General features: G+C 33.7%; 1 protein-coding gene across 1 annotated transcript in view; it reads left to right on the top strand.

The window, feature by feature from the left end:
- Window positions 1-11,578, top strand: part of LOC110017902 (exosome complex component RRP4 homolog) — a 61,845-nt gene that overhangs the window by 33,234 nt on the left and 17,033 nt on the right. Inside the window, exon 6 of the mRNA XM_020715058.1 lies at window positions 3,036-3,101. Coding sequence (XP_020570717.1) covers window positions 3,036-3,101 — 66 coding nt within the window. The remainder of the gene's footprint in view (window positions 1-3,035; window positions 3,102-11,578) is intronic.

Raw genomic sequence — 11,578 nt, forward strand, 5'->3', positions numbered from 1 at the left:
GTGATGATCTCTTCCAGACGTCCGACAATCTCTTATGTATACTTCATTGGTTCCAAAATCCAATAGCAGCTTTCTGCTATCAAGTGGCTGTCCACCCGCCGATTGTGCCAAATTTTAGCTCCATTATTCCTCTCTCCTTTGTTACCAATCCTATTACTATGCTACTCAATCCCTTGATCGTTTCACTCCATCTAGGCTCTCTAGATCAGTGTCATTTTGTTTCAAAGCCTAAAAACCCAAAATTTTTAGGTGTTTGGTTTCCTTCACCTAAATAAAAAATTAACATAACCTAAAATTTTGATCAATTGAATAATTTAACCATTCCCACCGTAATTTCTATCCCTAAATTTAAAATTTCAAAAACTAACTTTCTTACCTCTACTAAAGATTGTCCGAACACGTTCTATCTAAACTAAAGCTCTTGACCTTTTAGAAATAATATCGTCACTAAGGGATCACCACACCTTACATATAAAACTCAACCCCATGATAAAACATTAAGATTACACACATTGGAGCCCACGAGGTGGTTTATCATGAGAGATCAGTCCAGAGTGGAGAAAATGTGGAGGCCGCCAACATTCTCAAATCAGTCTCACCTAGAAAGTGCTTTAAGTGTCACAATTTGCATTTGATTGCCCAAATAAGAGACTGATTTCTTTCATGGAGTAAGGAGTAGTGGAAGAAATGAACAATCACATAGGAGAAAATAAGGATGTTAGAGTATCAACTTTTAGCCGATGAGAGAGAGATGCTAATTGTTTGATGGATCCTTTACATTGAGCTCACGAGATAGTAACAATAGCTCCATCATAATATCTTTCATACCCGTTGCACTATGAGGGGAAATGTTTATTTCTATCAGAGATACGTAAAACTATTAGAATGTGGTATCCACCCAAATGGTTGACAAGTTGAACCTGGTCACAAAGAAGTGCTCTCAATCTTTTTTCCATCTTTGTTGAAGAAAATGTATGAGATCACAGTTGAAAGGAGATGCTTCATGAAATTCTCTATTGGAGACAAGTTCTAGGTGCAGGTGTGGTGTGATTGGTATCCATGGATGCTTGTCACATTATGTTAGACTGTCTTTGGCGGTACTATCATGGTATACATCATGATGGTACATCATGATGGCCATAATAATACATATTCTTTTACCAAGGATATTATGCTCATCATACTGCTACATTGGAAGGAACCTGAGGTAATGGACATCCAAGCAGAGTTTGAGAATATGGTGTTACAAACTACCTTTCGACAGACCTTGAGAGAAACACATGTAGGACTACCATTGTTGGTCCTAAAAAATAATGAATCTAAGGAGCTGGTACAAGACATAAAGTAGCCCCTGTCGGGAGAGTATCAAGATGCCTTGATCGAAGTCCATCTTCTGGGTTGCTACTCCTGAGGGAAATCCAACATGCCATAGATCTTCTAGGATCAGTGCTCCTCAATTGACCCAACTATCGGATGCGACCCATGGAGTATGAGGAATAGCACAAGCAGGCTAATAAGTCCCAAAAAGTTATGATTTTCAAGGAAGGTGATTTTGGTATGGATTAGACTGACGGAGTGATTTCTTGCAGATTCTTTAGAGAAATTCAAGTTTAGAATTGCTGTTCACCTTTTTCAGCCCTTATGGACTGGCCCAAAACCCTTCAATGATCCAACTTACTTTAATTAAAATTCTATTTGGGTTAGTTTGCTTGGAACCTTTTTACATGTTATTATTTGGTTTGAGAAATTTTAGCATTTGGTTTATGCAATAGATGTTGTTTTCTCTAGTTTGTTTTTATTTGGGTACTGTATCCTTAATTCTTCCTCAGGTTGTCTGTCTAGAGCCTGATTGTCAAGGTGGCGATCTCTACCGCTGGTTCCACTATCCAACAGTATTTTTCTATTGTCAAGCAGCTGTCCACCTGCCGATTGCGCCGAATTTCAGCCGCATCACTCCTCCCTCCTCTATTACCTATTTTGCTACCATCCTACTCCTGCTATGATCCTTGCACACCCTCAAGGAACCATAGATAGGTGTCAGAAATATATCCACTAATTGTATTTTTGATTGCATATGATAATGCATTAAATAATAGGGATTTCTTGCTAAATTAAATGGAACGGCTGCTGAATGAAACTTGTGAGCAATTTCTTCATGGAAATGATCTCTAGCTCATTGCAGTAGATTTTGACATTTCTCTTTTGGGGTCATAGCTTTCAGTTCTTAAAAAATTTCATTTGATTGGGAGTTATTATGTGGGGTGGTACCACTTTAACAAGAAAAAGGAACGGGAATTTTCCTAAATTCGGCATTCTTTTTATTTTTCCTTAGCTTCAGCATCTTGATTTTGAACTTTCTAAAATAAATCACATATTATCTCCTACCACTTTCTTGCCTTCTCAGCACAGATTGTAGCAACAGAAGTACTGAAAAAAAACAGGGCTTTATTATGTGGTATGACATCTAAATACTAATAATGTTATTTATTATCTACTAAATACCAATTAGCTATAATTATATTTATTAAATTTGCAAAATATCCCGTAAAATTAGTAATTATTAATTATTAAATTATGACAATAGATAAGGCAGCATCAGTAGGTACTGTTGCTGCTGATGCAACATCATTAACTAGTGTTGATCTTCTATCATGGTTATGCAGATGATTTTTTTTTTTTTAATGTTTTTCTCTTCCAATATAGTGATCATTGGTAAAGCCAAATTTATTCAAGGTAGTCAGGTTCATTGTTTTCCTAGTCAAATAAAGTCATTGATTAACTTTCTATTGCTCAATAGTTTACACAGTCGAAATAAATAATGTTGTTTATTTATTTTCTTATTGTATGCTTCTTATTTGAGATTTTCATAGCCACATAATTCTAGTTTTATTTTGATGGTTTACGTCTTAATGATTTCTCATCAATTTGAAATTTACTTGGCTGTTTTTTTCCTCCTGCTTTGAATATTATGCAACATGTCCGATGGCATCACCCACTAATCTATTTCTGCCCCTCTTTTTACTGTGAAAATTTAGAGACGGAGGAATGCTGTTGATGAACTCAACATGCGCAGCATCTTTGAGGAGAATGATGTCGTTTGTGTAAGCAATCCAACTAGTTTAAACTATTTTCTCTTTACTTTTATTTGTTAAGTTTTTAAGTAGCATTTTATCATTGATTCTATTTAGCATATTATCATCAATCTTGAGATGCATTCAAGGTGTTAAATGGCTTAAATTCTTCAATGATGAACCTTTTGATTTATGCCATAGTATGGAAGTCACTAAAGGGATCCATGCCATGTTTCTTTAGAAGGGCTTTGTGTCTCAAAACTGGTCTAAAAAGCTTCAAATTTCTAAGCATTGTAGAAATGAGCTGCATGCTTGAATCATGGCAAACATTAATCTACCCAAGAGTGATACTGCAAAAAGATAGTAGATCTATTGCCAGATTTTTTGCTATGGTTGTGTAGAATTTCTGCAAACTCTCTCAGAAAACATTGTAATTTTGTGTCAAATATATGTTAAAGCTTATAAAGGTAATTATGATTTAGCACGAACTATTATTAGAAATGGTTGTGTAGTGACAAAAAATTTTGTTTGATGTTAGAGTTATGTCAATGACCAACCCTGAGTTAACGTTTATTTTTTCTGGTTTGAGAGATGTTTACGATAAATATTCAAAATGATGGGCCTTGCTAGGTTAGAAAATGGTTTTCGTAAATGATATAATTTAAATTAGTGAGCATTTTAACAAAGTGGTAAAGCTTGAACAATGGAGAAATGTTTAGAAGATACATAGCATAAAATTAGTGGATTGAAGATTTAATTGATGGTTGTATTATTAATGCGTACTAGATCCTATAGCTAGAGGACTATAACAACCTAGCTATGATAGGTTTATGTTCCTTTCATCTAGTATACATTGCAATGAGGATATAACTTCTAGAAATAACTTTTGTTGGTTAAAATAAAGAATTAATTTGTTAGTATATTATGATAAGAGAATATATAGAGAAGATAACTTCTATAAAATTACAATTAGGTCGGTTGCTCTTTAGGGATCTGACTGTTGGAACCCAGTAATGATGTTAGTAGCCAAGCAAATGTAGCAAAAATGAGGCTTAACTGAATGTGTTACAAAATTAAGAAGGGGAATTAAAGAATTACTATATTTGAGAAATAATTTAAATGATATCTTTGGAAGTTAAGATTATCAAAAATAGTTTTAAGTGGTTTAGACATTACTTAGCAAAGGGTGGGATATGCATTCGTTAGATAAGTAAATAAAACTAGTATCTTGAGGATTAGAAAGAGAAAATTGTAAACCTATCTACAATAACAAGGGTATAGGTTCATCAAAATTATTTGCAGAGGATATCTCTTAGGCAATGACCCTGATGAATGAGTGAAAGAAAAATGTGAATTTTATTGGTGATCCCAAATAGTTGGGATAAAGCTAATGATGATGATTATTAACCTCGATACCGGCTGCATAACTCAACTCAATCAAAATGAATGCCACTCCTCACTAGTCTAGATTTTAATGCCTCAACCACAACCAAAGCCAATAATGGATTACATGACGAGTTTGAAGCACCACAAATGCTTAGAGGGGACCTTCCATGTAATAACCGTTTTCTTTTGTAAGGTCCAAGTGCAAAATTACTCCAAATAAATGTAACAAAGAGTTCAATTTTTTCGAAAATCATAAAAAATCATTCTATTGCTTTTTATACTTCAAAACGTTCATATTGACATGTTAGGAAGTTATGAAGTTGTATGGATGTATGTATGTATGTACTTACACAGGTAGAACTATAAGCTAATTATTAAAAATGAGGAAGTTATGTCAGGATGAAGTTGTATGGATGTATTTATACTTCAAAATGAAGTATGTATTGACATTTTCTTTTATAAGGTCCACGTGCAAAATTACTCCAAATCAATGTAACAAAGAGTTCAATTTTTTCGAAAATCATAACAAATCATTCTATTGCTTTTTATACATCAAAACGTTCATATTGACATGTTAGGAAGTTATGAAGTTGTATGGATGTATGTATGTATGTACTTACACAGGTAGAACTATAAGCTAATTATTAAAAATGAGGAAGTTATGTCAGGATGGGATGGATGTGTATCCAATGCATGTATGCATGCATGCTTGTATGGATATATGCATGCATGTATGAGTGCATACATGCATGTATCCAATGCATGTACGTATGCTTGCATACATGTACAAATGCATCCGTGCATGTATGCATGTATGCTATGTATGAATGGATATATGGATGCTATGTATGAATGGATATATGGATGCTATGTATAGATGAATTTATGAATGCTATGTATGTGTTTTGTGTGCGTGCTATAAATATATGTATGTGCATGTATGTATGTTCATGTATGTATGTATGGATATATGAATATATGTATGTTTGTATGAATAATTATATAAAAGCTTATTAAATAGATATCCTAATTTCCCAAGAAGAGGAGAGGAAGGCGACAAAGAGAATGGAGTGGGTAAGATAAGTCGTTAGGTTTTTTTGCTTAAAATTTAAGTTTTATTATTTTCTAAAGAATCAATTTCTACTTAGTGTGGTAGGTTTTTTGTTGATGAAAGAAAAACATTTCGAAAGTTTTAATTTGAATGGTTAAATCGTCAGGTAAAATGTACAAATTGTAATACAAAAACTAAACTTTATTTAGTCTTTTGCATGTGTTATTATATGTAAATTAGATAATTTGGTGTAATTCAGTATAAATTTTTTATACTGTAAAAAACAAACATGCCTATAGTTTATTACTTATGTGTAAATGATCTCACATAAATTTTGACGATACAAATTCTCAATTAAATTCATTATAATTATTCAATTAATCTGTTAGTTAATAGTACTTTTAAATAAAGACATGGTATCTATAAACTACATATTTGTATATATTGTTATTCAATATTGTTTAAATTGAATTACAAGTTTATTAAATTATTTAATAATGTAAATGTATGGGAATAAGTTGGCAATGATATATTTATGATATTTATGTAGTTGGGGCAAAATAGTTTCTAATGGGACAAAAGATCTCTTTCAGATACAAAATGGTCAGCTACGTTGTTCAACAGTGATAATGCTAAGTTTCATTTGTGCTTTATTGACTTGGAGAATATAACCTTTAGCTGAGTTTATATCCTATATTGTAGTGCGGTTTTTTAACTCATTATCTTAAGATGGCCAATAAATCTAAATAATCGGTTTTAACACTTTTCTGAAGGTAAAGTAAAATATAAGGCTATAAATAATAATTAAACAAACGAAGGACTTGATGCATTTAAGTTAATATACAAGTTTTATCCTGTTTTGTTTTGCGGGCGTGTTGTATTTTCTTTTTTTTTGGGAAGAGGATCCTAAGGTTTTATTTACTTGCGTGAGTTGTTGTGGGTTGTTAGCCAGGTCCTCTTGTCTCCTTTTGTAATTCTTTTTTGTGTGTAATAAATAAGGAGTACTCTTTTATCCAAAAAAAAAAAAAATACAAGTAATGGAGTCATTTATTGATATAATATACTGAGAAAAAAATACCTGTACAATTATACTATTATCTTCTTGTGCAAGGATTTCTTTAGTTTTCAATATTATAATAATATACTGATCATTTGTACATAGTTTATAATTATGTCCATTCATGATTTACATTCCTTTTTTTTCTATTTTTCAGTATTTGCGTTCTATATTAGATTTGTTTGTCTAGCCAAGTTTCATGTTTTTTAGAATGTTATAACTATTTTTACAGGAAAGAGATTTTAAAATTGGGTAGAATCAATTAAATTTTGTGATTATATTTTATTGTACAACTATTTTAAGATGGATAAATTTTGATCTAAGATATTAGATGAACTTTATGTTTTTTTGTTAAAAATTTGTGTGTTATAGAAGCTTTGTAAATATTTTTAAATGAATTATTTTGGATTGCTTTTGCTTAATTTGAATGGTTCGATTTTATTGGATTTTTGTAAATTGAAATAACGTGTTTTGTATTGTTTGGGTGAATTTAATTGATTGAGTTTATCAAATCATACTAACATCATGATGAGGATACGAGGATAGGTATTGGAGATATTTTTAATTATATGAATCACACTAGCTTTTGTTACATCTCATGTTGGTTTGGGGAGGGGTTGTCATGGGGCGTGTCATCTCACATTGTCAAATCTCCACTCGACAATAATAACAAACTATAGATGAGATGTGCAAATCAGGTTTAAAATGCTATAATTGCAATGACATGAAATGGATCAGGTCATTTCTGAAACATCAAAATTTTTTGGGGACACTCATATTGCCCTGTCTGCTGCATATAAGTGAAATATAAAGGCATAAAAGTGAAATATAAAAATTTCTTGCTTGTGAGGTGATAACTCACAATTCAATGCGCTTGAACAATGCATTTTGCAGAAAAGGATGTATATGCAAAAGAAAATTATTTTTATAATTGATTTAAACTAAAATGTAATTAAGATAAAGTGAATTAAATATTTGTTAAATTTGATTATATATATATATATATATATATATATATATTTGGGGGAAAGAGCAGTGGTGACTCTCTACACGTTAATTTCAAAATAAGGGACAAGAAAAGGGAGGGGGAGGATCCCCGTCTATGAAACCCAAAAAGTACAATTGACACACCCCTAGGGGTTCCTCTCTCCACAGTACAACTCACACTAAAATGAATCTCCAAAATACAGGTATGCCCAAAAAAAAAAAAAAACCAAAAGGCCAAAAAATAAGTAAGTCTGTGATTTGTGTAGCTTGAGAAGTAACTTGAAAAGTAAAGTAGAAATCATGTACAAAGGTGTCTTCAGATGAGCAGAGTTCTCCAAAATCATCTCCACGGGCAGAGAAAAACCAGCAAAAACCGTGATATCAAAACAGCAAATAGGAGTCAGGAACAGTGAAACTAAAAATTGAACTCGACCTGCAGCAAAATGAAAACCTGACAAGCAAAATATAAACCTCGCAAGAGGAGAGACCCCAACCATCAAACAGAAAGCAGCTCCCCTTTAGAGCCAATAAGCAGAAATGATTAAAAACGGACATAAGGTAGATTTAAGCTATCCCCAATGAGTCTTCTAAGAGGAGCAGGGGGGTGGATACCAACGTGACAGACCTCCCCTGCATGTTTGGCAAGCCAATCAACAGGGGAGTTGTCTCCTCTTCCAGTTTACGTCAAGATGCTTTTTCGTCCATAAAAATTAAAATACGTTTAAAAGTGCATAATATATCCCAGAGGGGAGGAGAGATACCCAAAAAAATATCACAGAGCATTTTAGAATCCATTTCCACCTCTAATTTATGAAAATTGAAAACATTAGCCGCCATTAATGCCAAAAAAACCCCCCAACATTCTTTTTCCAATGGATTATCAGCAACAACAGGGGAGGTGAAAGAACAGAGACACCTACCCTCAAAATCTCTAAATGTTCCCCCAACCGCAATATAATCAGGATGCCAACAGCCATCCACATTTAGTTTAACATAACTCGGTGAGGGGGGGAGCCCACCTAATGAGCCGGTGGGGCTTTAAAACCTGAACCTTAGTAGAACCAGCCCTTAAGACTTTATTGTAATAAACAATCACATAAGCAACAATCATAGAAGGAGTGGGGAGAGAAGTGTAGTATTTAAAACTGTTTCTGGAGTTCCAAAGGAACCAAAGGACTAGTAAAGGAAGGGGAAACCCCTCCTTACTTATATCAAAATCTTTCCATTGCCATAAATATTTGCTTAAAGAGCCTCTATGCATCCAAGAAAAATCGAAATGTGCACCAAGCATATCCCATACTCTTAAAGAGAAAGCATATTTAAAGAAAATGTGCCTCATGTCTTCCTCCTCCATTTTGCACATATGACATCTCGATGCCATTTTTAAGCCTTTTAACTTAAGAATATCATCAATAGATATTAAAGATGTGAGATAATGCCAAAGGAAAAAGGATATAGAGGGAGATAAAAGTTTATGCCAAATCCATTTTCCCCATAACCAATCACAATGTGAATGTAAATTGTCATAAATAAGTTTGCAAACCGATTGAGAATTGTTTCTTTTCCACATGGGGAGATCCTTTCGTGTAGGTGTAATAGGAATAGTAAGAATATGCTTTGCATTTTGTTCCCCCACAATAGAACACAATTTAGAGAAATCTCATCCATCATGAGTAAAGAAATCACAGACCAATAAGAAATTAGTATGAAGAGAGTGTGAATAATCAGAGTTATGTGATAACCCCCAATTATCATTCCAGAAAGAAATATTACCATCGCCTATGTCCCAAAATATGAAATCATTAGCAGTGGTTCTAGCATTAATCACAGCTTTCCAAATACGAGAATCGCCAACCTTTTACGAAGCCAAGGAAGGATGAGTTTGAGCATAATATTTTTGATGCAAAAAGGAAGTCCAAAGAGATGAGCCCAATCTGAATTTAAACCAAAGTTTGCAAAGGTTTACTTCCACAGTATGTTTTAATGCCTTAAAACCAAACCCTCCAGCCTTTTTAGGCTTACAAACTTTATGCCAAGTGCCCCAAATTTTTTTTGCACCATTCCCCACCCATAAGAATTTATTAAAAAGCCTCTCCATCTCATTAATAGCACTTTTTTTGGGATTGAACACTTGCAAAACATATAGTGGAATACTCTGAAGAACACTAGAAAGCAAAGAGATCCTGCCCCCAGTAGACTGAAAAAACATTTCTCCAATCATTAATTTCACGCTTGATTTTATCTATAACATCATCCATATGAATCTGTTTTCTCCTTCCCCTTATCAAATTGACCCCAAGATATTTAAAAGGGAGAGAGGCGTGATGAAAGCAGTATATGTAACTCCCCATTGAATAAGCTGTTGCTTAACATGCTTGCCAAAAACATCTGACATTTGTCACAATTAAAGCGAAGTCCAGAGTAATTCTGAAAATCCTGTAAAATACCCATCACTTGTTTTGTAGCGAGTTTAGATGCATCAGCAAAAAGAATGACGTCATTTGTATAAGCAAGGTGTGAGACCATCATTTTAGCTTTGTGAGAGAATTGTGAGGATGTGAAAACTGAAAATAAAACTGAAAATGATTAAGCATCCTGGATAAATAGTCAAAAGCTAAATTGAAAATAATAGGGGAAAGGGAGTCTCCCTGTTTAATGCCACGACATGCAATGAAAAAGCCATAAGAGTTTTCATTAACTAACACAGAGTAAAAGTTATTAGACAACCATATATTAACCAAAGTGCAAAAACTGGTATTGAAACCCCTAGCTTTCAGAACGTTGATAATGAAATCCTAATTTATGGTATCGAAGGTTTTCTTGATATCTAATTTGATAACCAGATTGCCACCCATGCATTTTTTATCACGATCCTACAAAATTTTCTGTGCCAAGAGAATATTATCAGAAATATCATGACCTTTAATGAAGGCCGACTGATGAGGGGAGATAAGGGAAGGTAGGTGAGGTTGGAGACGAGCCACAATCAGTTTAATAATAATTTTAGATATAACAGAAGTTAGAGAGATTGGCCGAAAGTTCTTCCAATGAGATTTTTCATTTGATTTAGGGATGAGAACAATCAGAGCGGCAGAGAATTACTTTCCATGATCATCACCCTGAAAAAAATTTGAACAACAAGTACCAACTCGTTCTTAATAATGTTATAGCATGAAATATGAAAAGCAGAAGTGAAACCATCTGGGCCAAGAGCTTTCTGAGAACTAATATCTTTAAGAGCAGTAAAAATTTCCAGCTCAGTAGGGGGGTCAGACAGAGAGGGAGGAAACCGTGTTTCTCTGATCCTCTAACAAGTCTGAAAGAATATCAGTGACAGCTGCATTGGAACCAATCTGGTCAGTATCAGTGAGAACAGAGCCCTCCTCAATGACAATCTTAATAATGTTATTTATGTTACAACGATGTTTGATAGTAGCATGAAAGTACTTGGTGTTTCTATCACCGTTTTTGAAATGATTGTCACAAGCTTTCTGTCTAAGGAAATCATTCTCAATGGAGATTTCTCCAAAAGAGTGTAATGAGCATCAACTAACTTGGCCACAAATTAGGAGTGTCAATCAACTGAGCTTCTAAAGAGTCAACCTCCTGTTGGGCCTTCAAAACCCTAGAGTGAACATTGCCAAAAGTATCAATGTTCCATCTCTTTAAATGAGACAACATTCTTATGAAGTTGCCACAAAATGAAACAAGGGTTACCACTCCATCTAGAGACCTAAGCCTGCTTAATCAAATCAATAAAAGTAGGATGAGAAGCCCAAATATTGAGAAATTTAAAATGATAACGAGAAGGTTTGGAATGAAAAGCCAAGCTAAGCAAAATGAGATTATGATCCGATGCAACATAATTAAGATGTTTGACATGAATAATGTTGTAGTAACCCAAAAACGCTGAGTTTCCCAGAAATCTATCCAATATTTGCATAAAAAAACCCCGCCGCCAAGTGTAAGGAGGACCTGAATAGCCTAAATCATAAAGGCCAGCATCCTCAATATGTTCACAGAAAC

The sequence above is a fragment of the Phalaenopsis equestris genome, unplaced genomic scaffold (genome assembly GCF_001263595.1).
Source record: "Phalaenopsis equestris unplaced genomic scaffold, ASM126359v1 Scaffold000002, whole genome shotgun sequence".
NCBI lineage: Eukaryota > Viridiplantae > Streptophyta > Magnoliopsida > Asparagales > Orchidaceae > Phalaenopsis > Phalaenopsis equestris.